This window comes from Miniopterus natalensis, chromosome 2 (genome assembly GCF_054644295.1).
Source record: "Miniopterus natalensis isolate mMinNat1 chromosome 2, mMinNat1.hap1, whole genome shotgun sequence".
Classification (NCBI taxonomy): domain Eukaryota; kingdom Metazoa; phylum Chordata; class Mammalia; order Chiroptera; family Miniopteridae; genus Miniopterus; species Miniopterus natalensis.
Window position 1 is genome coordinate 78,873,424 of NC_142082.1, and position 24,624 is coordinate 78,898,047.

The 24,624-nt window shown below is 35.6% G+C and overlaps 1 protein-coding gene and 1 pseudogene across 1 annotated transcript in view; one reads left to right on the forward strand and one right to left on the reverse strand.

The window, feature by feature from the left end:
* Positions 1 to 24,624, forward strand: part of LOC107537560 (phosphatidylinositol 3,4,5-trisphosphate 3-phosphatase TPTE2-like) — an 86,007-nt gene that overhangs the window by 33,126 nt on the left and 28,257 nt on the right. Inside the window, exons 6-8 of the mRNA XM_087813737.1 lie at positions 13,425 to 13,485; positions 14,237 to 14,318; positions 14,422 to 14,510. Coding sequence (XP_087669863.1) covers positions 13,425 to 13,485; positions 14,237 to 14,318; positions 14,422 to 14,510 — 232 coding nt within the window. The remainder of the gene's footprint in view (positions 1 to 13,424; positions 13,486 to 14,236; positions 14,319 to 14,421; positions 14,511 to 24,624) is intronic.
* On the reverse strand, positions 5,797 to 8,714 carry LOC107537544 (serine/threonine-protein phosphatase 4 regulatory subunit 2 pseudogene; annotated as a pseudogene).

The window sequence follows — 24,624 nt, forward strand, 5'->3', positions numbered from 1 at the left end:
TCCCTTCCCTGTCCTCTGATTTTAGTTCCCCATGCACTAGCCTGCTTCAGTTTCAGGTTGATTTTAGCCTGTTGCCTTTTCTGTATGGGCAGTTTCAGCAGCCTGGGCTAAGTGGATTTGGTTAAAGAACATTCCAGTGAGCTCTTTGCTTTCCCAGCCCCCAGCAGGGGTTTTCAGCATTTCCTCCAATTCCCAAACAACAGTCCTTGAGAGTCTTGTTCTTGTAATGTCCTCCTGTGGGCTGTTCTCCCTTCCCCCTCAGGACTGTGCCCTGTGGGGGGCATCTGGGGCCTCAGTGAGTTGAACCAGGCCCCTTTCTGTTGGGGATGGTGCTCCCAGGCTGCAGGAGAAGCAGGCAGGCACCACCCCTCCCTTCCAAGCTCTGGTTGGCTGGTCACACCAAGCTCACCCTTCATACAGTCTGCAGACACCAATTCCAGTTTCTGCTGGTCTGCCCGCCCAGTGCATGCTGGGAAGGTGGGAGCCAGTTCCATGATCAGAAACTCAAAAATGCACAAAGCAACACACAGGCAGAGAGTCCACCTTGAAAGTACCCGCCTCCCACTCGCCAAGGCACCCTGCAGGAGGAAACCCAAAGTCAGCTTCATGCAGCTCCCCGCACCACTGATCTCAGCAAAGCTGGGGCGGCTCCATGTGCCACCATGGTGCTTCTCAGGGCTGGTCACAAATCCCAGCCTCTCTGCACCAGGAGGTCAGGACAGGAAGCTTCTCATCCTCTTCCCTGCTCCAAGCAGATTCAATGCTTTCTGGGGCTCAACACAATGCCTTACAGGGAGGCAGAGGGTCCCTGTGTGCGGCTGCTCAGTCCCGACCTCTGGTCCCTCACTATTCAAGTGCCACACACTGTGGGACAGACTTTCTTATGGTCAGCTCCCTGAGCATTAGACACCAGTCATGTCAGCCATTAGAAACTTTGTTTCCTAGGAAGGCATCATCCCCTCCTCATGGACCTACTGTTCTCCTGGGTCCCTCTGACCTTCACGCAGGGCACTCCTTCCAGTCTCCTCCACTCTGGGTGAGATCCCCACTTTTGGATGCCAGTCCACACTCCAAAGGGGAGGGAGCTTTGCAGCCTCTAAGCCTCAGTGCTTTGAGCCCAGCACAGGTTTCAGGAGGGACTCCCCCTTTGCACAGCCCCCCCTCCACCAGACTCTATAATGTTTCTTCAGTTCTCCCTACTCTATGTCCACTCAGGTATGTTTCTCTGCTTTTTCCAAGCTGGCTACGTAGTATTTTAGGAGTAAATCAAACCCACGGCTGGGAGGGGGGGCGCTCTGCTGCTTCTCACAGTGCCACCATCTTCCCTCCTCCTCAGAAATGTATTCTTAATTAACCAGTCTTGAATTTTCTGGTCAAGCTCCAGTCAGGTAACCTGTCACATGGTCCTCTGCATCTCACTCCTTTCAACATTTCTTGTGAAGCCAGTTTAGTAGTGGTGAACTTTAATTTTTGCCTGACTGGGAAACTCTTTATCCCTCATTCAATTCTGAATGATAACCTGTGGGTATATTATTCTAGACTGGGGGTTCCTTTCTTTCAGCACTTTAAATATTTCCTGACACTCCCTTCTGGCTTGTAGAGTTCCTGATGAGAAATCAGCAGGTAGCCTTATGGGGTTTTCCTTGATATGACTTCTGCCTTCCCTCTTGATGCTTTTAAGATTTTCTCTTTACCCTTAACTTTTGTCATTTAAATTATAATATGTCTTTGTGTGGGCTTTTTTACTTCCATTTTATTTGGAGTGTTCTGTGCTTCTTGGACCTGAATATCTGTTGCTTTTCTTAGATTAGGAACATTTTTAGGCATTGTTTCTTCAAATATACTTTCTATCCATTTCTCTGTCTCTTTTCCTTCTGGAATCTCTATGATGCAATGTTAGTGTGTTTAATGTTCTAGACTCCCTTATACTGTTTTCATTTTAAAAATTCTTTTCTTTCTGTTCTAGTTGCATGATTTCCACTATATTGTACATGTAGGTGTGCATTCAGTGTATTCATGGGAGGGGGGAGCACCATGTCCTCTTGGGCTTGCTGCTTAAAATCACCTCTTCAAGAAACAGGATATAACATTTCCCTGCTAAGAGTACTATGTAATAATGTAATATACAGATATATGATTTTTATAATTAAATGTAATATATAGCCTTGACCAGTGTAGCCCAGTTGGTTGGGCATCATCTCATGCACCGCAAGGTTGTTGCTTTGATTTCCAGTCAGGGCATATGCCCAGATTGCAGGCTCAATCCCCAGTAGAAGGAATGAAGAAGGCAGCCATTGCTATTTCTCTCTCTATTTGTCTCCCTCTGTCTCTAAAAATCAATAAGAATATATTTTTTAAAAGTAATAAATAGTGGAGATTAAAGATGGTGGTGGACTGAGTGGAAGCTACACTGACACTCTCCCAGGACAAAACTGGAGTTACAACTAAAATATAGAAAAACCATCCTGAATAATCAACTGCAACTGAAGACAAGGGGAAGAGCACCTTCATAATCAAGGAGGAAAAGTACAGACCACATAGAGAATGGTAGGAAGTGTGGAGGCACAAGCGGGCTGTCTGGGCTCCTACAGGAAGCAGCTAAAGATCTGGAGGGATATCTCAGCTGTAGGGGGTATGGAGGAGTTCCCACTCAGGACTCTGGGGCTTAAACCAGACCCTGAGAAGCCCAGAACACCAGAACTAAGAAAGTTGCCCAGATAACATCTGGCTGTGGAAAGCAGCTGGGTTTCTGTCTTCAAGGGAGAAAATGCTAGAAATGCAGGCACCCTCTTAATGAGCCAACACACAAAGTTTTATGTCCAGCTGCTCACTTTGGGCTCCAGCAGAGAGAGGGCAAGTGGACTGGAACTCTGTGAAGAGAATCTAGTGTTGTGGGCTATGGAGATAGAGCTCAGAGGGCACCCCTCTGGATTCCTGTGCCAAATCATTTCCCCCATACTGCAGAGGCAGACATTACCTTCCAAGCAGCTTTTGCCTGAGGGGGGAAGCAATTGTCCTACCCTGCTGGAAAACCTCTTCCCCTACCCCATGGAGATTCTACAGCTTGAGGCTCATTAAGAGACTGATAACAACCAGCCACACCACCCTGGGGAGTTTCTACAGCCTGAGGCTCATTAAGAGAATCAGATTAATCAGCCTGCAGGCAGAGGCAGACTTCAGAGTGCTTTGAGTCTTTGCCTGATCTGTTTCTGGACCCAGGCTTTGGAAAAGTAGACTTTCATGTCCATCTTGGTCCTGTCCAAATGCAACCAACTGCAACAGGAGGGATCTCAAGCCATGGGTTGTTGAATGTTCCAAACAGGGTACTTGAGGCCAGTCACAAACAGCATCTGACATTGGCCTGCACCAGAGACTTTTCAAAAAGACTGAGAGTCCTAGAAGGCCTACCTAATACATAGAAAAAAACCCAACTAGGCAGCCAAAATGGGGAGACAAAAGACAAGCACCAAATGTAAGAACAAGGGAAGTCTCTAGAAAAAGAGCTAAATGAAATGGAGATAAGCAATCTATCAAATGCAGAGTTCAGGATACTGATTGTAAGGATGCTCAACAGCATGAAAAAAGATATGGAAACTATGAAAAATGACCAATCATAAATGAAGAATGACATAGCAGAAATAAAGTGCATTAAATGGAATAAACAACAAATTAGAGAAAGCTGAGGATAAGATCAGTGAATTAGAAGACAGGGTAGAAAAATCACTGAATCAGAGACCCAAAAAGAAAAAACAATTAAAAAACAGGAGAACAGTCTAAGAGAGCTGTGGGACAACATGAAACATTACAATATTCACATTATAGGAATGCCAGAGGAGGACGAAAGTAAGCAAGGGCTAGAGAACCTCTTTGAAGAAATAATGGCACAAAACTTCAATAACCTGGTCAAGAAAAAAGTCACACAAGTTCAGGAGGCACACAGTCTCTCAAGCAAGAAGAACCCAAAGAGGTCCTCCCTCAGACTCATCGTAATTAAAATGCCAAAAATTCAAGAAAAAAGAGAATCTTAAAGTCAGTAAGAGAAAAGCAATCTGTTACCTACAAAGCACCTCCCATAAGCTGATTTCTCATCTGAAACACTACAGGCCAGAAGGGAATGGCATGAAGTATTCAAGGTAATGCAAAACAAGGATCTAAAACCAAGACTACCCTATCCAGCAAGGCTATCATTCAAAATAGATGGTGAAATAATGAGCTTCCCAGACAGAAAAAGGCTACAGGAGTTTATCACCATCAAACCAGCATTGCAGGAAATGTTAAAAATACTGCCGCAATTAGGAGTAGAAATAGAAGCATTGTAAAAAAAAATGTTAAAGGGACTGCTGTAATAATAAGAAGAAATAGAGAAGCATAGGCATAAAACAGTAAAATGACACCAAATAAGGACCTATCAAGTAACCTTAAGGACTTTAAGGGAGAGATCAACAGCAATACAGTCATAGTCAATGACTTTAACACCCAACTGACTTCACTGGATAGATCTTCCAGACAAAAAGTCAACACAGAAACAGTGACTCTAAATGGCACACTAGCTCATATGGATTTAACTGATATTTACAAAACATTTCACGCCAAAGCTGCAGAATATACATTCCTCTCAAGTGCACATGGGTCATGCTCAAAGATAGACCACATGTTAGGACACAAAACAAGTCTCTACAGGTTCAAGAAGACTGAAATCATATCAAGCATTTCAGATCACAAGGCCATGAAATTAGAAATCAACTATAATAAAAATACTCAGAAACATTCAAATTCATGGAGGCTAGATAGCATGTTATTAAACAATGAGTGAGTTACCAATAAGATCCAGAAAGAAATACAAAAATTCCTGGAAACAAATGAAAATGAACACACAACAACCCCAAATCTACAGGACACAGCAAAAGCAGTCCTAAGAGGGAAGTTCATAGCACTACAGGCCTATCTCAAAAAGCAAAAAAAAAAATTATCTAACCCTACAACTTAAAGAATTAGAAAGCTCCCCTGTGAAGTCATCTGGACCAGGGCTTTTGTTTGCTGGGAGTTTTTTTTTTTTTATTACTGCTTTGATTACATTAGTTGTTATTGGCCTATTCAGGTTTTCTGATTCTTCCTGCTTCAGTTTTACATGATCTCACTCATATGTGGAATCTAATGAACAAAATAGACTGAGGAACAAAATAGATTCAGAGACACAGAAGCACGGAACAGACTGATGAATCTCAGTGGGAAGGCGGGGATGGGGGAGTGGGTGGGGAGAAAGTAATCAAAGAAATTATATGCATATATGCATAACCCATGGACATAGACAATAGTGTGGTGAAGGTCTCGGGGGGGGCTCGGATGAAGGGTAGAGGGAATCAATGGGGGGGAAAAAGAGGATATCTCTAATGCTTTCAAAAATAAGAATAAAATTTTAAAAATAAAATAAATTTAAAAAATAAAACAAACAAAAGTAATATATAGTGACATATTTTATATAATTATATTTAATCAATATTATATAATGTTAGTTATGTTATATATGATTATATATAGATTATTTAATATATGATATATCATGTATTATATATTACACATATAAATATATATATATTATTCTAAGGAGCACATTTTATATTGTTCTGTTTCTGTAAGAGACAGATATATGTAATGTATATTTATAAATATAAATGATATACATCTACCCTGAAACCCTATATTTCACATGGTAAAATTTTGATACTGGCAAAGTATAAACACTGCTAGACCTGTCAGAAAAAGACAAGACAAAAAGCTTTCTTGCATATGTATAAACTAAATGCGATGCTCTCCAAAAGGTTTAAAAATTGTAATTATTACTTTACAGTTTAAAAACTGTTCCATTGGTTCATCAATGACTTCTGTGGTGACATTATTTTCTAAGGATGATTCTGAGAGAATCTCTCCCATTCTACTGGTTTTAGATCCTACTAAGTCTTCTGTTTCATGGCAGTCAGAATCACGTTACAGGGCCTGTATTTTCACTACCTTCAGAATGTAATTCTTTCTCAACTTGAGATAAAAATTCCTGCATTTTATTATTTTTCTTAGAAGTCTCTTCATTCAGCCCAGCCGGGCGTGGCTCAGCGGTTGAGCGTTGACCTGGGATCCAGGCGATCGGGGTTCGATTCCCAGTCAGGGCACATGCCCAGGTTTCGGGCTCGATCAATGACTCTCTCATCATTGATGTTTCTGTCTCTCTCTCTCCCTCTCCTTTCCTCTCTCTGAAATCAATAAAGATATATTTAAAAAAAAAAAAAAAAGAAGTCTCTTCATTCACAGTTAAAGCATCATCGGGTTCGTTTTCTTGATTTTTTTCTTTCTGGGACCATTTTTCTTGTTGTCATTAAAGACTCTTTCTTCCCCTTCATCCTCTTCTGTACAATGCTGCCTGATACAACTATTTTCTTTGTCTTTATTCTTAGATGAAGGTGGTTATTCTGTTTCTTCTACCATAACTGGAGAGATTTCACTAGATACTGTTTGGCCATCTCTCTGACTTTACCTTCTTTGTAAAACCTGAGTCTTTTTACCTTATGCCCTTCAGCTTCCACAGCATCTTCATTTGAACATTTGTATTTTTATACAGGCCCTCTGAGAAACCTTCTGATGGAGATGTCAGGGTCACTGTGATTTTTGTCCTAATTTTGTTATAAGTTTGTAAAGACTCCGCTGTCTGTGCCCTCAGGCAAAGCACTTCTTGTCAGGGGAACTCTCAGTACAGTTTGGTGAATTTCCAAGAAACACCACCATTCATCTTATTTAAACTATTGGAATTGTTTTTCTCTGAAGAAGGATAAGCACAGGTAACAACCATCACATTCTTTTCTAGTCCTCTAAGAAATTTGTCTGTTCCTGTGTAGTTTCTCTCTTTAGTTCCTTTAGGTATTCTCCTACGGCTGAATAGTAAAAGGGATACTAAGAAACTGTAATTTCAGTTCTACAGAGTAGCTATAATCCATCTTCTCCCTTTATCTCCAGGGACAATTTTTCTGTGTTCTTTCCTTCATTTCATCAAAGGAAGGGAATATATCCAACATTAGAGTTAGGAAGACTTCTTGGTTCAAGAGTTGGAGCTCTGAAATCATCCATCACTTTCACCAGTTTGAAAATGAAGTAGTCTTTAAAGGGGACCACTGAATTGTTGTTTCTCTAGTCTTGGCAGCATGACAAAGAAATTGATCCAAAACAGGACAAACTACCTTTTTCCTCATTTTCTCAAAACCTTGTAGTGCCTACTGCAGTCTCTTGATGTCCATGGATTTTGAAAGTCCCTCCTAGCCTCTACTTTCTTCCAAAGGTTTCCCCAGGACAGGATGCATCCCTTGTCCACACACCCTCCTACTCCCTCTACACACTTCTGCAGGGGGTAGGAGGACACCAAAAGGAGCCAGAGAACAAGGGAGAGTCAAAGCCGCTGCCACCAGCCCTCCAACAAGGTGCCCCTCAGCAGTATTGTTACTGCTGAATAGACTGTACTGCTTGAATACACTACATTCCTTTTAATTAATTGTTGTAAAAATGTAAAGAAGGTGTCAGGGTTCATGTTTTTCACATAGCTATCCAATTGTTTATTGTAAAGAGTATCCTGTCTGGCCAGTGTGGATCAGTGGTTGAGCATCCACCTATGATCCAGGAGATCTTGGTTTGATTCCTGGTCAGGGCACATGCCCGGGTTGTGGGATCAATCCCCCGTGGGGGGGGGGGTGCAGGAAGCAGCAGATCAATGACTCTCTCATCATTGATGTTTCTAACTCTCTCCCTCTCCATTCCTCTTTCTGAAATCAATAAAGACATATTTATTTTTTTTAAAAAAGAGCATCCTTCCCGCCCCCTCCCCCGACCGGTGAATTGAAAAAGTGCATTTGTTGTGAATCAAGTGAATATATATGCATAGGTCTGTTTCTGGATTCTCTCTTCTGTTCCATTATATAATTGTCTATAACTGAGCCCAAACCACACTTTTAAGTATTATGACTTTATAGTAAGTCTTGAGAATTTGTATATAAATCCTTCAATTTTGTATTTGTTTATCTTTAGTTTTTACATTTTAAAATCATGATTTATCAGATTTCTCTGTACAAGGGTTTAGATTCCATGACTCAAAATAAATATGTTATCTTGTTATCAGTTTTTATTTTCATTTCTTAATGATATTTATCTCTATTTTTATTTAAATATGTTTACATTATTGTATAATTACATATTATAAAATACACAAAAGAATACAGTTTGATGAGATTTGACCTATATTAACAGCACAATCAAAATGTAGAATATTTCCAGCATCCTGAGAAGTTCACTGGTGCTCTTTTATAGTCAATTCCCCTCCCAACCAGAAGCAAGCACTATTTTAATTTCTACTTTTATGGACTACTTCTTGGAATAGATACAAATGGATATAAAATGTATTATTTTTTGTGTCTGGCTTCTTTTGCTGAATATATTATATGCAAAATCACCCATATTCTTGCATATATCATTAGTTAGTTCCTTTTTATTGGTGTTATATTTTACTGTATGTATATACCACAACTTGTTTATTATTTCTCCTATTGATGGCCATTGCCTTGTTTCTGATTTTTTGCTCTTAAGACTAAAGCACCAGACACCCCCACTGTGAATGATTTCTCTGCTCTTTTCCACATCAGTGAGTTATGCCATCACATACCCACTTTATAGTCAGGAATCATTTTCTGTTTCTTTCTCTTTCTTTTGATTCTCTCGTTTGATTTCCTGGATTTTCTCTTTTTGGGACTTATTCTCAGCTTCAGACTTCATTTGTTGACTACTCTACCTGATGATAAGATTACCCATTTATTATAAAATGATACAACTCAGGAATAGCCACATGGAGGAGATGCATAGGGCAAAGTATGGGGGAAGGGGTAGGGTGCTTCCACACCTTCTCCTAGTACCTCCACCTGCGAACTAACCCAGGAGTTCTTGTACTTTCTCTATAAAACTATCTTGGCTTTCCTAGGTTCTTTGAATTTCCATATAAACTTTAGAATCAGATTGTTAATTTCCACACACGTACACATACCCTGCTGGTATTTTAACTTAGATGACATGGATAATATAGCTTAATGGGGAGAGTCAATATCTAAAAATACTGAGTCTTCCAACTCATAAACATAATATATCTATCTTTCCACCTAGTTAGGACTTCTTTAATTTCCTTTAGCAATGTTTTCCCTATAAAGGCTTTGCATATCTTTTGTTAGTTTTATTCCTTCTTGATGGGTTTTGGTGCTTTTAAATGGCATTTTTAAAATCTTATTTTCTAATTATTTGTTGTTTGATATATGTGATATGGCTGATTTTTGTATGTATATCCAGCACCCTTCAAAAATTCACACATTCTTTTAATAATTAATTTGGGGTATTTTATGTATACAATCATGTAAAGTTACTACTTTCTTCCCACTTCTTATAGCTTTTATTTATTTTTCTTTCTTTATTGAATTGTCTAGGACCTCAATTGTAATGTTGAATAGAAGTGGTAAGAGTAGAGAGCCTTGCCTTGTTCCTAAATTAGGTGGAAAGAATTGTGTTTCACTGTTAGAATGATGCTTTCTAGAAGCTTTTTGTAGCTATCTTTACTAGATTAAGAAAATATTTTATTTCTAGTTTGCTAAGAATTTTTAATTATGAAATGATGCTGAACATATCAGATACTTTTTTGCATCTATTGAGATAAAATATTTTTCTGTTGAGATTTTCAAATGTTAAGCCAAATTTTTTATTCCTGGAAGAAACCACCTTTGGTCTTAAAGTATTATCCTTCTTATGTATCCCTAGATTCAATTTACTAATATTTTATTTAGAATTTGTGTATAAGTTAAAGAGAAAGATTGACCTTCAATTTTCCTTTTTTAAAATGTCCTTATAAGCCAGTCTACAATGACCTTAGCTGGGGTGTCTGGGGTAACTCATGGCTTCATTCTCCATTGCGCTAGCCTGGATGTGTTCTCATGGTGATGGCAAAGGCAAGAGCTAGAGTAGAATCTTACAAGGGCTTTTGTAAGCCTCTGCTTTGTATCATCTAATTGACCAAATCAGCTTACATCATGAAGCCCAATATTAGAGTGAGAGGGCACTATAAGGTGGATACAGGGAAGCTGAAGAATTGGGCAGGGAAACAATTCTATATATGCAAAAAATTTACAACTACTAATACATATTCAGAGACTTGAGACTTGGGCAGTTGTATAAAATCCCTTTGTAAATATTCAAAAAGGCCATAAGGAGGAGGGTCTGAACCATATCTTACTCAGATTATGCTATTTATAAGTAAAACATGATTCTTCCACTCTCTTTCCTAATTTTGAATATTATAAGAATAATTATGGAGTAATTTGACCAGGGTCTATTAGATAAATTATGGCATTTCAGGGCAACCATCTCCAAATTGCCAGAATCCATCTTTATGGATAAAGCATCCCTTGATTGTCAATATTGTTTTTTCAGTAGGTTGACCTGATAAATGTGAGTTAATTATGATTGCCTAAATTGAGCCAATTTTCTTTTATTTTTAAAGAGAGAGAAAGGGAGAGGGATAGAGAGATTGAGCCCACAACAGGGGCATGTGCCCTGACTGGAAATCCCGTGACCTCTTGAGTCCTGGGTAGATGCTCAACCACTGAGCCACGCCGGATGGGAGAGCCAATTCTCTTCTGTAGTTTTGGTGGTGATAAATATCAATTTAGCAAAACAATGTTAGCTGGGGTGTTAAATAGAAGTCAAAACTTCATTTAGCATGTAAATCAAAGCAAAGATATTACTCTTGGCTTCTAGACTGATCTCTAGGCTATTGGTTTCTATCAGTTATTATACTGTTATCTCCTTGGAATATTGCTAAAGTTCTAATAGGTCATTGATCCCTTTACCATTTTTAATCAGCATATTTGAAGAAGAGATAATCATCTTTTTTCATAAAATCCAAGTCATAAATCACCCTGATGGCATACCTACTATTCATATTAATATTTACTCCTACCATTTGCCAAAGTGCAGGGTCAAGTCTGAGCTATTAGTTCAGTTACCTGGGAGACTGAGAATTAGGAATGTAACTACTTCAGTGGTTGCACGTTCAATGATAACAGTGTATTCTGAACAGAGATGCTTTTGTCATTTTTAAGATAAAAGCCACCTATAGCTATTTTAAATCAAGGTTGACTAATGGGTGCAAGATTCGGATCTGGCCATACTTAACTCCTGAGAGAATGCTAAGCAGTCATGTAGGGTTATATTTTGAACATTACTGAATAGTAGTACACAGAGTCAATGGTAGAATTTCACAAGTGGTACAACTGAATATTCTTTATCCTGGTCAAGGACAGAAACTGTTCATCTGGTAACAGATTGTGATCCCCAAAATGTACTTTCTTGGCAAAGTTTAAGTTTTCTCTAGGTGTTTTATGTCTCTCTTCAGTTCATTTGGGTAAGAAGTATTCGGAGTCTTCAGGTAAACTACTTAAACCAGAAAACACAGGAGTAAATTGCCTACATATTGAGGCAAGGATGGACTCCTGGAAAAAAATCAAATCGATAAGATTACTTTTTATACATTTAGAGAAATATGAAGGTGATTTTAAATGTCCCTGAAGTTTAACATTCATGTACATTAATTTTCCCATAAAAAAGCAAATACTGTCTCTATATGCGGATATACTAAAGAAGGCTGCACATAAATTAACCACTGTAAAATATTTACTTGTTGAGAGAATGAAGGTTTCAGGACAGTATTTTAATGGTTGTATGATATTTCATTAGTGCTGTAATTAACATCTAATGTTGGATATTTAGGTGTCACTATTTTCAATAACACAAGCAAGGAAGGCACAAAGCTTTTTTTGGATAGATTCCTAGGGGTGAAATTATCTGGTTGAAGAGTAAGAATATTTTAGGGTTCTTAGTATATATTGCCAAATCCAATGGATTCTATCAGCAATAAGTCAAAGGTTTTATTTTCATGCCATATTTGCCAGCATTGGATTTTCTTATTAAAAAGGAAAGGGCTAATTTCATGGGTGAAAATGGCATTTCACTGTTGCTTTGACTTCTTTATTGGTGAGGGTGAATATTTCTTTATGTAGGTTCTTAACCAGGGGATCTTCTTTTTTGTGAATTTATTTGTTTTGGGCCCATTTACTATAGGGTGAGGGATTACAATTGTTGTTAATGAGTTATTAGTTTATACTAGTATAACTAATGTATAGATTACATTAGGCATAGTCCCCATTCACTCAATTTTACTGAGAAATCTTCTCCCCTGTTCTCTGTTATACTGAAGCATTTTTAAAACAGAAATTTCAAATTTTTATGAATTCACACTTAAATCTGTCAGTTTTCCATTGATTTAACACTTAGTTCTTCCTCATCCAAAAAAGTGACTAATGTTCACTTAAATTTCTTAGAGATATTTGTGAGTTTTTATATTTCATTCCTCAATTCATCTAGGATCCCATGAATTTTTTAAAGTAAATAAGACTACTTATCCTCCCTACCCCAGTACTATGCAGACTTAGAATGTTTATCTTTTTGACTTGACAGGGACTAACCAATTAACAAATTCATCACTTTGATACCTTAATTTTATTTTTCTCAATATTAAGCCAGTAAACATTGCTCTTAGGGTACTATACTAGTCAATTTTTGAACTTTTTAATAGTCATTTATTTTGTTGCACAGAGACATGCATGTGTGTGTGTGTGTTTCAGATGGATAAGTTTGCTGAAATATATTAGTGCTGTAAAGTAACTGTTTTTTTAAAAATAATCACTACTTATTTATTTTAAAAGTGACGCATATATGCACATAGTATGTATATATGTACACACATGCACATATATTCATTTTATAAAATAAGAAAACACAAGAGACAAAAAAGTCTCCATATTGCTACCACTTACATAAAAGTTGATATGTTTGTTTCTTTCTATCATGCATATAAAAGCAACCATATCATATTTTTTTTGCATTTATTTATCTAAATAGTGTTTCTGTATATTGTAATATCCAGATCATTATTTAAAAGACATATCAATTCAGGATTAGATCTAGATAAGAACCATATATTACTGTGAATTAATGATTTGGAACAAATTTACTTAAAGCTAGTTAACCATCTAATTTCTTTTTCTGGTAGCTTAAGCACTGTGCAATTATAGTAGAGGCCAATCAAAGTGGTTAAGCACAACTTTGTGTGAGTTTTTGAAAACCATCAGTGGGTTAGATATGATTTGGAATATACATAACCTCATATTTTCTGAATCTCCCCTAAAAGGTGCTAAGTGAGAGACAAGTGAATAAAAGGTAATAACCATTTTAGGTTATTCCTAGAAAATGGGTTTTGTTGTCATGTGGATATATGTAAGATATGTGTCCATCTTTCTTAGGAAGTTGTGCGGTTTCTGGATACCAAGCATCGAAATCACTATCAAGTCTACAATCTTTGCAGTATGTGCATGACTAGATATTTTGCTACTATAGATAGAAAGTAGATCATTACATATAAGAAGATGATTCAATTTTTACATTTCATTTAATCATAAGTATTTGGTGGTGGTGAGAAGTGAGTTAAAAAATCTCCCCCTTGTGCCGACCCTATTTGGTGGGGCAGGCAGGAGCTGGAAGTGGAGGTGGAGCCATGTTAGGAAGAGTTTACTCTAGTGGTATTAGGTTTAGGAAAATATTTCTGGTTTTCCTGCCAATTTGTGTTTTGAAGATAGACAGTTCAACAAATGCATTCTATAACCCACTAGGGGTGGGGCATGAGGAGAGCATGGCTCTACACGAAAAACCCTGTAAAAAACACTGTGTTCCAGCTTACTGCTCCGCCTCTTCTGATTTTTTTCTCTTCCTGTATATTAGACATTTTCAGGAAGCATTTTTATTGGCCATATTTGCTTCTGCTCTGTGGTGTCTAACTACCCTAGCATAATGTAATGCGTAGCGTGCTAGAAAATTAAAAATAAAGCCTACTAAACAAATCAAAATAAGTTGAGCTTAGGTTACTCAAGATGGACAAACCACTACTATCTTTATGTATTTGAGACCCTTAAGTGCCTTTTAGTCTAGCAGGAGCCAGTCAGAAAAATCCTTTTAAGGTGAATTAGGAATTTCTAATAGAAAAATATAACATTCATAACTTGATAATTTACTATGTTTATTAGGTATACAGCTATGACCTATGTATCATTTATTTTAGGTGAAAGAGCTTATGATCCTAAGTACTTCCATTACAGGGTCCATCGAATCATGATTGATGATCACAATGTCCCCTCTCTGAGGTAAGTGCTATGCCAAGTTGGCTGTCAGAAGAGGGCTAACTACATTGGGCTTGATACTTTGGAAGTCTTTTAATTCAACTAAAAATCTTATATTTGAAATCAGTGAGATGGTGAAATTTTCCAAAGAAGTACAAAATTGGATGGCTCAAGATGATAAAAACATCGTAGTGATTCACTGTAAGGGAGGCAAAGGTAAAAACATTTTTCCTTTTTATTTCTCTTTTTTCTAAATAAATTAGAAAAATATATTAAAGTACAAGAACAAGCAACATACTTAATCAGTATTAATAGTTGTTAAGGAGGAAAACAAGGAAAGAGGGAGATAGAGAAAGAAGAAGAAAGGAAAGAAAACAGGCATAAAAGAACTAAGAAAAGTTGAGCATACTTTCCCTTCTTTATTGACTATTTGGGGTTTTTCATTTTTGATTTGCCAAAATATCAGTCAGAATAAAAACTGTGTTTAACTTTAGAAACTGTCAAAGCACTTTAATTTTATTTAAGATTTTTCTTTAACTTTGTAAGAACCTTTTAAGGTTAAAGGAGCAAACAGCAATACTATTTCATAAATCAAAAATTATCTGAAATGTTTATAGTATAATGATACTAAGAAGTTGATTTTGGTGGGGTAAAAAGTTTTTTAAAGCCATTTGTAAATCCAACTAATTTGAGTTAGGTTTTCTCTCATTTAGCTTTAGACTTTTAATAGTCATCTAAGCAAAATTCACAATTTTTAACAAGGAATTACATTTTTGCTAGATTTTATATTGAATTCCAGGAAAACACAATTCTTTAAAATCGTCTTATATGACTGAGTAGAATCAAGTTTTAGTTTTACCTGAAAATTAGTTTCAAGTCCATTAGTAGTAGGCAAGTTTTAGTGTTAGTTCTACAGGTTAAATATTCTGTATATATTGGCAAATTACAATACATGGATAAATAGAAAATATAGAGGTTGAACCATATGGAACTGCCAGTTTTTAACTATTTTTCGTGTACAAAAATGGCACTTCACATGGCTCATAGCGTATGCAACTGACTTCAGTTTTCTGTTCATTAAAGCTAAGTCCCTGCTTGAAGGAAAGCGTTCATTTCTAATTAAAATTTGTTGTTGTTGTTGAGAGGGGACTTATATTGCTCTGTGTTCACGTGCTTTTCATTGGTTTTCCATTAGGATTGTTTGGAGGGCTGGTATTCAGCTGGTATGCACCAGAGCAGCATCTTTTTCAAGTTTTCATTCATATTGGTTTTGCTCTCATTGCTTGGTACCTGCACATTACCAGTAGTGTGGTACTCAAGTACTTTATTATTGATTTGTAAGACTTATTTAAATAATCTGGATGCTAAATTTTTGTTAGTAATTAATATTGAAAATCTCTTCTACCACTGTGTTGTCTTTTAAATTTGATTGTGATTTATTTTGTCTTATAGACTTTCATAATTTACATTGTGAAATTTATCCGTCTTTTTGTATGTGTGGTTTGTGCTTGTCATGTTAAAGAAATCCACCTGTACACTGAGTAAAGATAGTCTACTTATAAAATATTGAAGTTTCAATTTTTTTTACATTTGGGTCTTTAATCTCATTGGAATTTGGGAGGAAGGTGTTTTTTTCCATATGGATGGACAATTGTCCTAACACAACACCATCTATTGCGTGCTCATTTATTCTTCATTGAATTGTAATCTGTTCTCAGCCATATGCCAAGGTTTCACAAATGTTTGGGACTATTTTTAAATTCTTTATACCACATTATTGTAATTGTTATAGCTTTATAATATATCTTGATAAAAACAGAATTTTCTTGTCCCCTTTTACATTTAATTTTAGAAATATTTTTTCAAGTTCTACAATAAAATAAGTTTAGGATTTTTATTGGAACTGTGTAGAATTTGTAGATTCATTTGAAAGAATGGACAATATTGAGTTATACCAAATAGCTTTCTATTTATTTGAACCATCTTGTTTCTTTCAATAATATTTTACTTTTCTTCGTGATGGTCTTGAGTATCTTCTGCTAAATTTATTCTTAGGCATATTGGCATTGCAAAGGGAAACTTTTTCTATTATATTTGGATTGCTTCCAGTTTTTACTCATATATATTATGCTGCTATGAAATACATGTTTCTTGTGCCCACATTTCTGTTGAGTATATACCATGGACTACAATAATTGATCATTTAGCATAATGAGTCTCAAACTTTCATAGATGATGTCATCTGTGTTCCAAAACCTGCCAGTTTCTACTTCACTGGCAATGTATGAAAGTTCTGTATTCCACATTTTTACCACATCTTTGTATTTTTAGTCATTGGGTGGGTCTATAGTTGTATCTCATGATGGCTTTCATTTGCATTTCTGTGATTACTAATAAGATTGAGAAAGTGTTCATAGACTTATTAGCCACTTGTGTGTCTTTTTTTGTAAAGTCTGATTCATTTCCTTGTCCATTTTTCTCCTGGATTGTGCTCTTTTTCTTCCAGTTGACTTATATGATTCTTTATGTATTCTGGATTTTCAGCTCTGTTATTTGTTACATGTATTGCAAGAAATCTTTTCTGCACTGTAATTTTCTTTTTCTCTTATGAGTATCATTTGGTTAACAGAAGCTTTAGTTCTAACATAGTCCATGTGCTATATCGTTCTTTCTCTTTGTAAGATGTTTTTGTGTCCTGATGAGTTTAAAAGGCATTCTCCTATATTATCTTATAGAAGGCTCATTCCATTTGAAATGGTTTTTTGTATGTGGTGTGAGGAAAGGACCAAGTTTCATCTTTTTCCATATGACTATCCAATTGTTTCAGCACACTGATTGGACTTTCATTTCTTTACTGCTCTGCCGGACACGGTCTGATTCTGAACTTTCTATTCTGTTCATTGATCTTTTTCCTTTACCTGTATGCCAGTAGAGCAACTATCTTACTTATCATAGCTTTCTAATATTCCTGATTTCCAGTCAAGGGAGTCTACCCATCTTGGTCTTCTTCACAATTGTTTGGTTCTTATTAAGTATCTGTATTTCCATATAAATTTTCTAATCAGCTGGTCAAATTACACACACACACACACACACACACACACACACACACACACACACAATTCAATTTTGTTTAGAATTGCATTGAATCTGCAGATTGAAGGGAATGGAAATCTTTACAATACTGAGTCTTCCATCCATGAGAGTAGATAGCCCCTCATTTAGTTAGGTGTTCTTCAATCTCTCTTTATAATGTTTTTTATTTTCTGCATAGAAAACTTGTATATTTGGGGTTAGATATATTCCTAGATATTTGATATTTTTATACAATTATTAATTATATCCCTTTAAAATTTTTATTTTTCTAATTGTTTTTGTTGTTCTAAATGCAATTTATTTTATTAACCTTGCAATTAGCAACTTCACTAAATTATTATTAATTCTACTAATTTATCTGTAAATTTTTTGGATTTATGGTAAACAATTATATCATATAAAAATGACAAATTGTATTTTTACTTTTCAATCTTTTTTCCCCCTAACACTAGCCAGAACCTTCAGTATACTGTTGAGTTAGAAGTGGTAATAAGCATCCTTGTTCTTTTCCTGCTCTCAAAGGAAAAGCTTTCAACATCTCACCAATTATATTAAGGATCTTCCGCGTGCGCGCATCACATGTGTGTTTTAGATACTCTTTATCAGATTAAGAAATTCCTTTCTTTTGCTAAGAGGTTTTAGTGTTGTTTTTTTAAATCATGAATGGATGTTGAATTTTATCAGAAGCTTTCTCTGAGGTTTTTAAGAAATGTTTTTATTGATTTAGACAGAGGGGAAAGGAGAGAGAGAGATAGAAACATTGATAGGAGAGAAACATCGATCAACTGGCTCCTGTATGCCCTCTACGGGGGATTGAGCTGCACATGGCTGGAATCGAACTAGTGACCTTTTTGGCTCATGGGTTGACCCTCAACCACTGAACCACCCAGGCCAGGCCTTTTCTGAGTTTTTAAGATGATAATATGATTTTCTCCATTCCATTAATCTGGTTGATTACAGTGATTGATTATCAAGTGGTAAACCAACCTTACATCCCTGGAATAAACACAATTTTGTAGTGCTATATTATTTTTTAATAAATTGCTAGATTCTGTTTCTTAAGGATTTTTTTTATCCATGTCATGAATAAGATTGGCTATTATTTTCTTTTCTCATAGCATTCTTTTCTAATTTTGCTTTATAAACCAAAATTATCTTCTGTTTTCTCTTTTTTAATTCTCTGGATGAGTTTGGGTAAGTTGACATTCTTTACCTTAAAGATGAGGTGGAATTCACTAGTGAAGCCACATTGACCTCATTGTGGGATATTAGCTTCAATTTCTCTGTGGGGAAGTTTTTAAATTATGGTTCAATTTTACTAGATGTGGAATTTTTTATAATTTTAATTCTTCTGCCCATTTTGGTAGGGTGTATTTTTCCAAGCATTCATCCATTTCATCTAAATTTTCAAATATCGTGGCATCAAATTGTTAAAAATATTATCTTATTCTAATATCTATAGTGGCATTTCTTTTTGTTTTTATTAGTCTCAACAGGGATTTCTAAATTTTATTAGTCTCAATTTTATTTCTCAAGTTTTTTGGCTTTATTTATCATATATATATATACATATATATACACACACACACACACACACACACACACACATATATATAGTTTGTTTTGTTTTCTATTTAATGAATTACTATTATCTTTAGTGTTTCCTTTCTTCCTCTTTTTTTGGTTTAATTTGTTTTCCTTTCCCTAACTTCTTGAGATGGATGGTTAAATCAGATTTTTAACCTTTCTCTTTTCTATTCGCATTTAAAGCTATAAATTTCCCTCTAAGAATTGCTTTAGCTTCATTCCACAAGTTTTTATATGCTTTTGTTATTATTTTGTTCAAAATATTTTCTAATTTTCATTGTTTTTGTTTCTTTTACCCATGGGTTACATAGGAGTATATTTTTTATTTTAAAACATATGAGAATTTAGTAATTATCTTCCAGTTATTGGTTTCTGGTTGTATTGCATTATAGTTAGAGAACATATTATGTATTCTTTTACTTCTTTGAAATTTGTTTAGGCTTCTTTTATGGCCCAGAATTTGGTCAATTTTATCACATGTCTTTTGTGCACTTGAAAAGAAAGTCTATTATGCATTGTGATGAAAAGTGTTCTAAATGTGTGCATTAAGTCATTGGTTAATTGATTTATTCAAATATTCTATATCCTTAGCAGCATTTTATTTTGGTTTGATTGATTTTTTTTACAATATAATTCTTCCTTCCCATCCACCACCATTAGCTTGGAAGTTATATACTGGTTTTATATGCCTTTAGTAGTTACTCTAAAGACTTCAACCTACATCCTTCATTTAGCTATTGGGTTTTTTAAAATATTCATCTTGTATCTTGCAGTATTCCCAAAACCTCTCATTAGTTTTAGGAGTCTACAGATTCTTTAAAATTCATCTTTATTGTTGAAAGTATTATAGATGCTCCCTTTTACCACTATTGACCCTTTCTTCCCTGCACTCCCCCCACCCCCACCCCAGGTCTTCACCACACTATTGTCTGTATCCATGGGTTATGCATATATGCATATAGGTTCTTAGGTTAATCTCTTTTACCCTGACGCCCTTACCCCTGCCTTCCCTCTGAGATTCTTCAGTCTATTTCATGCTTCTATGTCTCTGGATCCACTTTGTTCATCAATTTATTTTGTTCATTAGATCCCATATATGAGTGAGATCATGTGATACTTATCTTTCTCTGACTGGCCTATTTCGCTTAGCATAGTACTCTCCACAACCATCCATGCTGTCTCAAAGGGTAAGAGATCCTTCTTTTTAACAGTATTCCGTGATGTAAATGTACCACAGCTGTTTTATCCTCTTACCTACTGATGGGCACTTGGGCTATTTCCAGATCTTAGCTATTATAAATGGAACTGCTATGAATATAGGGGTGCATATATTCTTTCTGATTGGTGTTTTGGGTTTCTTAGGATATATTCCTAGAAGTGGAATCACTGGGTCAAATGGCAGTTTGATATTTAATATTTTGGGGAAACTCCATACTGCTTTCCATAGTGGCTGTACCAGCCTGCATTCCCACCAGCAGGGTACTAGGCTGCCCTTTCCTCCACACCCTCATCAGCACTTGTCATTTTTTGATTTGTTGATGGTAGCCATTCTGACAGGTGTGAAGTGGATACCTCATTGTGGTTTTAATTTGCATCTCTCTGATGATTAATGACATTGAGCATTTTCTCATGTGTCTCTTGGCCATCTGTATGTCCTCTTTGGAGAAGTGTCTATTCATGTCCTTTGCCCATTTTTTAATTGGGTTGTTTGCCTTCCTTTTGTTAAGTTGTATGAGTTCCTTATATAGTTTGGATATTAACCCTTTATCAGATGCATCCTTGGCAAATACTTTCTTCCATACCGTGGGGTTTCCTTTTATTTTGAGGCTGATTTCTTTTGCTGTGCAGAGTAATCCCAGTTGTTTATTTTTTTCTTTTGTTTCTCTTGCCTTTGGAGTTTTATCAGTGAAAATTCCACTATGTGAGAGGTCTGTGACTTTAGTGCTTATGTTTTCTTCCAGGATTTTTATGGTATCGTGACTTACATTTAAGTCTTTTATCCATTTTGAATTTATTCTCATGTATGGAGTAAGTTGGTGAACTAGTTTCATTTTTTACCATGTAACTGTCCAATTTTCTCAACACCATTTACTGAGGAGACTGTCTTTACTCTTTTGTATGCTCTTGCCTCCTTTGTCAAATACTAACTGACCATAATGGCATGGATCCATTTCTTGGGTCTCTGTTCTGTTCCACTAATCTATATGTCTGTTGTTGTACCAATACCAGGCTGCTTGGATTACAATGGCTTTGTAGCATAGTTTGATATCCAGTAAAGTGATCCTTCCAACTCTGTTATTCTTTCTCAAGATTGCTGCAGCTATTTGGGGCCTTTTTTGGTTCCATATAAATTTTTGAAATATTTGTTCTAGCTCTGTGAAATATGTTCTTAGTATTTTAATAGGAATTGCATTGAATCTATAGATTGCTTTGGATAGTATGGACATTTTAATGATATTAATTCTTCCAATCCATGAAAATGGTATATTCTTTCACTTGTTTATATCTTCCTCTATTTGTTTTTTTAGTGACCTGTAGTTTTCCGAGTACAGATCTTTTACATCCTTGGTTAAGTTACATCCTAGGTATCCTATTTTTTTAGTTGCAATGGTAAATGGTATATATACATATATTTTAGTTTCTCTTTCTGAGAGTTCATTGTTGGTGTATAAAAATGCCATCTATTTTCAGATGTTAATTTTGTATCTGGCTACCTTGCTGAATTCATTTATCAAATCTGGTAGTACTTTGGTGGAGTCTTAAGGGTTTTCTATGTACAATATCATGTCATCTGCAAATAATGATAGTTTTACTTCCTCCTTTCCAATTTAGATGCATTTTATGTGTTTTTCTTGTCTGATGGCTGTGACTAGGACTTCCAGTACTATGTTGAATAAGAGTGGTGAAAGGGGACAATCCTGTCTTGTTCCTATTTTTAAGGGAAATGGTTTTAGTTTTTGCCCATTGAGTATGATGTTGGCGGTAGATTTGTCATATATGGCCTTTATTATGTTGAGGTATGATCCTTCTATTCTCACTTTGCTGAGAGTTTTTATCAGAAATGGGTGCGGGATTTTGTCAAATGCTTTTTCTGCTTATATTGATATGATCATACAATTTTTGTCCTTCACTTTGTTTATGTGATGTATCACATTTGTTGATTTGCAAATATTATACCAGCCATGCATCCTTAAAATAAATCCCACTTGATTGTGGTGTATGATCTTTTTAATGTATTGCTGCATCCAGTTTGCTAGTGTTTTGTGGAAGATTTTACTATCTATGTTCATCAGGGATATTGGTCTGTAATTTTCTTTCTTTGTAGTGTCTTTATCTTGTTTAGGGATGAGGCTAATGCTGGCCTCATAAAAAGACCTTGAGAGTTTTCCCTCTTCTTGAATGTTCTGGAATAGTTTGAATAGAATAGGTGTTAATTCTTCTTTGAATGTTTGGTAAAATTTGCCTGTAAATCCATCTGGTCCAGGACTTTTGTTTGCTGGGAGTTTTTTGATTACTGCTTCAATTTCATTAGTTGTTATTAACCTATTCAGGTTTTCTCCTTCTTCCTGATTCAGCTTTGGAAGATTGTATGCATCTAGGAATTTGTCATTTCACCTATGTTGTCCAGTTTGTTGGTATATTGTCGTCCATAGTATTTTCTTACAATCCTTTGTATTTCTGTTGAGTCAGTTGTTATATCAACTCTTTCATTTCTGGTTTTATTTATTTGGGTCTTCTCTCTTTGTTTCTTGGTGAGTCTGGTAAAAGATGCATCAATCTTATTTATCTTTTCAAAAAACCAGCTCTTGATTTCATTGATCTTTTACATTATTATTTTAGGCTCTATCTCATTAATTTCTGCTCTGATCTTTATTATTTCCTTCCTCTACTTCCTCGGGGCTTTTCTTGCTATTCTCTTTCTAATACTTTTAGTTGTTGTGTTATATGGTTTATTAGAGCTTTTTCTTGTTTCTTGAGGTATGCCTGTAATGTTATTAACTTTCCTCTCAGGACTGCTTTCACTGCATCCCACAGATCTGGGGTTGTTGTGTGATCACTTTCATTTGTTTCCAGGAAGTGTTTGATTTCTTCCTTGATCTCATTGGTAACCCATTCATTGTTTAATAACATGCCATTTAGCCTCCATGTGTTTGAATATTTTTGAGTTTTTTTATAGTGGTTGATTTCTAGTTTCATGCCATTGTGATCTGAGAAGATGCCTGATAGGATTTCAGTCTTCTTGAACTTGCAGAAAGTTGTTTAGTGCCCTAATATGTGGTCTGTTTTTGAGAATGTTCCGTGTGCACTTGAAAAGAATGTGTATTCTGTTGCTTTGGGATAAAATGTTCTGTAAATGTCAATTAAATCCATTAGAACTAGTGTTTCATTTAAGGTCTCTGTTTCCCTGTTGATTTTTTGTCTTGATGATCTGTCCAATGATGACAATGAGTTTTAGAGTCCTCCACTATGATTGTGTTGCTATCGATCTCCCTCTTAAAATCCACCAAGAAATTTTTTATATATTTAGGTGCTCCTATATTGAGTGCATATATATTTATAAGGGTTATTTCCTCATGTTGGATTGATCCCTTTAGTATTATATAGTGTCCTTTTTTGTCTCTTGTTATGGTCTTTATTTTGAAGTCTATTTTGTCAGAAATAAGTATTGCTACTCGCATTTTTTTGGTTTCCATTTGCATGGAATATTTTTTTCATTCCTTCACTTTCAGGCTGGGTGAATATTTTGCCCTCAGGTGGGTCTCTTGTAGACAGCATATATATGGGTCATGTTTTCTTATTCATTCTCCTACCTTATGTCTTTTGATTGGAGCATTTAATCAATTTGCATTTAAAGTTATTAATGATACATACTTATTTAATGCCATTTTTTCTTCTTTTACTACTTTCTTGAAAGGAAAACAGTTAATTAATTTTTAATTTTTAAACTTTATTATGTATGTACTTAAAGTCTATTTATTTTCCTATTAATACTACTTTAGCTAACTTACAGTTATTTTATAAGTACCACTTTTGTTTTTCTTTAGTTTTAAACAATTTATGATTATTCTGCTAATTCTCCCAAAAATAATTCAATAAATCTCCTTATTTTTAAACATAGAGATTATGTAGAAGTGATTCGTTTAAAATCTGGATTATTTTTAAATTATTTATTTAAAATTAGTGTTTAAGAGTTTTAGCCATATTTTGTTATTGATTTTTTATTGTATTTTTTTCACAGATAGTGATTTAGATTCAAAGTGTGGTCCATGGACTAGCAGCATCAGCATCAATTAGGAACCAGATAGAAAAGCAAAATCTAATAATCTCTTCAGACCTACTAAATTTGAATCTGCAATTTAATTAGATCCTCAGATAATTTATACACCATTTAAGTTTGAGAAGCACCAACTGACATGGTTGCCCAGTAATAGCTAGATAATTTTTTGCCTCTTCTTTCTTTCCCTTTTGTTTTATCTAAAGCTTTGTTTCACCCTGGGAACTGATTTAACCATTTTTTTCTCCACCCTGGAAAAAAGAGCACTGCAGACATTTAGCACTTTGGGCCCACTCAAAGCTAACCTTTAGGAATATTTGGGCCTTTCTCCTTCTACTAGGAGCAGGGAATAAAAACCAGTGGTAACACCTG